The 6,000-nt window shown below is 43.1% G+C and overlaps 1 protein-coding gene across 1 annotated transcript in view; it reads right to left on the bottom strand.

The window, feature by feature from the left end:
* Nucleotides 1-868: 868 nt before the first annotated feature.
* LOC309550254 (uncharacterized protein) overlaps nt 869-6,000 on the bottom strand; it is a gene marked incomplete at both ends in the record, with an annotated part of 126,520 nt that continues 121,388 nt past the window's right edge. The window contains 2 exons of the mRNA XM_082250662.1: nt 869-1,144; nt 5,134-5,376. Of these exons, the coding sequence (XP_082106788.1) occupies nt 869-1,144; nt 5,134-5,376 (519 nt within the window). The remainder of the gene's footprint in view (nt 1,145-5,133; nt 5,377-6,000) is intronic.

Below are 6,000 nucleotides of genomic sequence, written 5' to 3'. Positions count from 1 at the left end.
CACATGCAGCTCCACTAATGACAGTAAGCCAGTAACTAGATTTATATAACCTAGCATCTACAGTGGGTACAGAAAGTATTCAGACCCCCTTAAATTTTTCACTGTTTGTTATATTGCAGCCATTTGCTAAAATCATTTAAGTTCATTCTTCTTCCTCATGAATGTACACATAGCACCCCATACTGACAGAAAAACATAGAATTGTTGACATTGTTGCAGATTTATTAAAAAAGAAAAACTGAAATATCACATGGTCCTAAGTATTCAGACCCTTTGCTGTGACACTCATATATTTAACTCAGGTGCTTTCCATTTCTTCTGATCATCCTTGAGATGGTTCTACACCTTCATTTGAGTCCAGCTGTGTTTGATTATACTGATTGGACTTGATTAGGAAAGCCACACACCTGTCTATATAAGACCTTCCAGATCACAATGCATGTCAGAGCAAATGAGAATCATGAGGTCAAAGGAACTGCCTGGGGGAGGAGGGATTGAGGAAATGCTTCCTCCTGCCTGCAGTAGACTAGTGACATCATCTCAGCCTAGGCAAAGTTACTTCAATGGAGCTCAAGCTTTAATGATAAAATGTAAAATTATCTTTATTTTTTAAAAAAATGATGATATTGCCGTATTATATGATTAATGCAGGTTTTAAAGCTAATGAAAGGTCTACTTGGTTTTCATGGTCTTCTTCCCCTAACATGCTCTCAAACTCTACGTTTAGTTTTTTGCATATTATGTAAAAGTTTTGGAATTACAGATAAAAAAACAAGTTTTGGGGAAAAAAAAGCAGTATAGGTTTTGTTTCATGTTACTTTATTGTTACTGTTTTTTGTTTCAGCAACTGTCTTGATGCAGTTTTATCTTAATGGAAGTAGTGCACACGTCTGAAGGACCCAATTCTGGGGCTTGTGGCTCCCCAGTCAGTGTATCTCCTGTACTCTCCAGGTCTCAGGTAATGCTGACGCCCCCTGTAGTTGGGCTCCTCATAGAACATCCAGTAACCATCTTGGACATGGATGGAGTTGATGTCATTGAAGCGGAATCTCTCATGGACTTGGGGACAATCCTCTGTGAACTCCATCATCTGACCTCTAAAGTCTTCTCTCTCGTAGATCCTGATTCTGAAGGAACCTTCATGCTGTAAAACAATACAAGATGAGAATGTACTTAGCAAACACCTTTGGAAAATGTGCCAAGGGTCCTAATAGGGTTTCTGCTTTACCTATAGGTTTATTGCCCACCTCCAGTCCTGCCCTTTTCTGGCTTTTTTGTTCACATGTAACAATTAGTATTTTGTGCTAGAAAATTAGCTAGAACCCCCAAATAGTATATATATATATATATATATATATATATATATATATATATATATATTTTAAAGCAGAGGCCCTAGAGAATGAATTGGTAGGTTTTGCAATTTTTTTATGTCACATGGTATTTGTGCAGCGTTTTTTCTAACGCAATGTATTGGGAAAAAAAATCTACTTTTTTGAATTTTAATGCAAAAAATACAATACATAAAAAAGATAAAATAGATTCCAAACAACGGCAACGTACTACGCACATGTTACTATCCATAGGTGATGCTTTAAAAGGCCTTTACAGGTTACCACTTTAGATTTACAGAGGAGGACTGGTGCTGGAATTACTGCCCATGATCTGACGTTTGTGGTATTACCTCACATGCGTGGGACAATCGCTGTTTGCAAGCATGCAGGACCAATACGTGTGTTCGAGCGTTGGCCGGCGAGCACGGCAGGACAGGGCACTTTGTTTTATTTTTTTTAAACTACTTCCCTCGCTCGTTGTCGATTCACGGCGGAATGGAGCGGTGCAGCTCCCGTTTTGGGAGACGTCATATGACGGCGCCCAGTTTAGCCGCATTCCTGGGACATGGTGCGACCCCGATCTCAGCAAAGAGCTATGGCTCTTTACCCATGTGATCGGCTGTGTCCAATCACAGTCGATCACATGTAAACAAGAAAGTGCCATTTATCGGCTTTTCTTCTCTCACACTGAGTATAAATAAGGTAAGGAGAGCTGATAAGTGGCATCTCCTCACAGGAAAAAAGTGTGAAGGTAATCAGGGCACTGGTCATTAGTGCCCTGATCACAATGCAGCTCCATCAGTGACACCAATCTGTGCCCATCAGTGACACCAATCTGTGCCCATCAGTGAGGCCAATCTGTGACCATCAGTTATGCCAATTAGTGCTACCTTTCAGTGCCCATCAGTGCCCCCCATCAGTTGCCATCAGTGCTGCCCATCAGTGCCACCTATCATTGCCTATAAGTTCTGCCTATCAGTGCCCATCAGTGCAACCTATCAGTGCCCATAAGTGCTGTCTATCAGTGCCCATCAGTGCAATCTATCAGTGCCCATGAGTGCTGCTTATCAGTGGCCATCAATGCCGCCTATCAGTGCTCATCAGTGCTGTATATCAGTGCCCATCAGTGCGGCATATTAGTTCCTCCTCATCCGTGCCACCCCATCGATGCTCTTCAGTGCCACCTCATCAGTGCCCATCGGTGCCGCCTCATCAGTGCAGCCTATCAGTGCCCATCAGTGCAGCCTCATCAGCGCACATCAGTGTAGGAGAGAAATTACTTTTTTTTAAAAAAATTACTGAGAGAAACTAAGAAAAACATTTGTTTTTTTTAAATTTTTGGTCTTTTTTTGATTTTTTAGCAAAAAATAAAAAACCCAGCAGTGATTAAATACCACCAAAAGAAAGTTCTATTTGTGTGAAGAAAATTATGAAAAAATAATTTGTGTACAGTGTTGCATGACGGTGCAATTGTCATTCAAAGTGTGACAGCACTGAAAGCTGAAAATTGGCCGGAGCAGGAAGGGGGTGAAAGTGCCCGGTATTGAAGTAGTTAATTATTCTTTTTTTTATCACTTTTATTGCTGGCACAAGGAATGTAAACATCCCTTGTGACAGCAATGGTGCTTTATTTCTGGCAGGTTGGAGGCTGTTGGGCATCATGACTGACATGGATCTACATCTATATTATGTGATTGTGTCAGGGTCTGATCTTTAACCTGGGACCTCTGCTGTGTTTGGCAATAACTCTTCTTGCTGAGTCACCGGAGATGCTGAAAAGACAATCTTGCCTTGTACCCTGTTTTTCATGAACCTTGAACTCTTTGCTCCTCCAATGAACTTCCTGATTTGAGCCATGTCTCTGAACTTCCTGTTTGCCAGATTACTGTGCTCTCTCCAGCCAATATCTCGCTCTGGTCTCTACTGCTGCCATCCCTATTTTCAATACCATTTGTTACCGAGCTTTGGCTTGTTCCTCGACTACTCTTCTGGTTAATCCCAACCTGCAACTATTTGTTACTGACCTTTGGCTTGTTTACTGACTATGCTTCTGCTTCATCCTTACCTGTTTATCTGCTACTGGACCCCGGCCTGCTCACCTCCTAGTGGGATGATCCTACCTGGTACTAATACGCAGCAAAACCCATCTCCACCATCAGGAGCTCTGGTGAACACCAGTTAGATTCTATGCATCATCTGAACCTGTGTCATCTGCAAGGGGGATTTGCTTGTATACCTGTCCCTCTTGTCGGTGGCTGGTCTTTGTGGTATGGATTGTTAGGGGAACCCAACACAATTTTTTTGCATGGTGTACTCCCTTAACTATGCCTTTTAGGGTCTATTATGCATTTTAGGGGCCCTACGTATTTTGTTTTGCAGGCTGAAAAAAAAAATAACCTGACATATATAGAGCAATTGGAGGAATCCCCTGCTGTGACTATTTTATTGTGTTAGTCACAGCCAGTGCCTGTAAGAATACCTAATCAGTGTTTGCATCTCCTGGGACGTAGCCACTGTTAAACTGACAATTTACACCCTGTATCCTTTGATCTTTCAATCAAAGGATGCCGGGCAGCAGGTGGTGGACAGTTCTGCTTGTCTGCCTCCCCCCCCCCCCCCTTCAGGTGCCACATTTGGCACCTTTTGGGGGAAGGGGGAAGTGAGTACCTGGTTTTGACAGGTACCTGCTCCCACTTCCAGCTCAGTTCGCAGTGCCGAAGGGAGCCGGAAGTTCAACTCCCCCCCCCCCCCCCCACAGCCGGACCATTCACAAAGCGCAGCGCGATGCGCTGCAAGGCTTCACTGCCAGTTTCCTTTAGCCAAGATAGCGGCGCCAGCACCCGAGAGCCGATTCAAGGTTCGGCTTGGGTGAGGACTCCACTCTATGCCTGGACAGGTAAGTGCCCTAATAGTAAAAGTCAGTAGCTACAATATTTGTAAATACTGCATACTGGTAGGTTGACCCTATTGTGTAAGAGTTACTAACAAATTACCGTGAAAAAAGGGGCCAACATCCCAGACTGAGCAGAATTTAAAAAAAAAAAGTGGGATTTTTAAGGCCAGTGAAGGAGGGATGGTCACAAATGCAACATTATTGTAAAAAATATAATTTTTTTTGAAACGTAAGGATAAAAAAGGAAAAAATGCATGCATACAAATTCACATATAAAAATTGTTGTGTTGCCATAAGGGACACTGATATTGGCAATACATATGTCTCATAGCGATTATAAACAATAGGTCCTCAAAGAGCCGACGCGTTTCGCCAAGGGCTTCTTCAGGGCCAGAGAGACCTTCAACACATTTTTTCCCATAAAATCAAGTCATGCACAAGGCATATCATCTCCCGGGGCGGGCATCGGGACAATATAAAGGTGGAGCGGCCACATTCATATACTCAAAAAATATGTAGAGAAATATATTGTAACTGAGGTACTTGGTATCCCTGATTAGGAGAGATGTAGATACCCAGTATCATTAGTCAGGGTAATTTATCCTGCCAATATGTCCGGCAACTCACTAAGGAGATCACCTTCCTAAAGATACCAGGCGGCACCCTTGACCTGGTGACAGTATTATAATTTATAAACCCTTCCACGGGATCCAAATGTCAATGTAGTATATATCAGCAGTATATAGGGTCCAACAGGACCGAAACCGCTAAACAGTCTTGACCAAGCACATCCTTCATACGTGGCCGAGTGTTGTAGAGATTTTGGAACATAAACTTACACAATTGGTATTTTGCTGCCACTACAAATACAGCCGTAGCTAAGTTAATCCTCCTGTACGTTCTTACCTGGGGGCTCAGACGCACAGACTTAATGGAGTCATTGTAGCCCATCCATTGCTGGAAGTCAGGATACTCTCCTCTATGGAGGAAGTACTGGTGTCCTCTGTAGTTGGGGAGCTCATACAGGATCCAGTTCCCACTTTCCACACGGATGGAGTTGCAGCGTCTGAAGTATGAGGACAGATCGGGACATTCAGAGCTACACTCATAGGAGCGGCCCTGGAAGTTCCTGTCCTCGTAGAAGATGATCTATTAAAAAAATAAATAAATAAAATAGTTATAGTTTCCTAATTTCTGGGATTGCAGTTTTTGTTTTAACTTTCATGGGAATACAGGAATTTTAAATACTGTACATACAAAATTCCTAAAATATATAGAATTTGAAAAAAAAAAAATTCTAATGCCTTGTAGGAAACCCTTGAAGTTATGGATGAACTAGTGAACCTACCAACTATAAGTTCAAACCTTTGCCAAGTGCTCAATGATACATTTATTTGTCTATTGAAAGCAGAAAAAACAATATGGTTTCTAAGCCTTCTCTACTCTATCCTAAAGAAATATTAACCACTTCTCGAACACCCGCCGCCTTTTTGCTGCGGCAGGGTGGCTCTCTTGCGCAAACCGACGTAGACCTACGTTGGTCGCGCGCGGGAAGCTAGGGGCCGGGGGGTGGCGCGCTCCCACCCCCACTCGGCAGTGGAGATGCCGATGCATGGGTCAGGCAGCTCCAATTGCCGCCTGACACCCGCGATCGTTCCCCGCTGAGAGAGAAGGACGGTCAGCTGTTGTAAACACAGCCGGCCGTTCTTCTCCCTGCAATGATCACAGAGCTCCTGTGATCCTTCTATATAGGATCACAGGTCTCTATGGTCA

Source organism: Pelophylax lessonae, assembly GCF_965119305.1.
Source record: "Pelophylax lessonae genome assembly, chromosome: 1".
In the NCBI taxonomy this organism is placed as follows: Eukaryota; Metazoa; Chordata; class Amphibia; order Anura; family Ranidae; genus Pelophylax; species Pelophylax lessonae.
The sequence above is the reverse complement of the archived record's forward strand: the minus strand, read 5'-3'. Positions and strand labels throughout refer to the sequence as shown.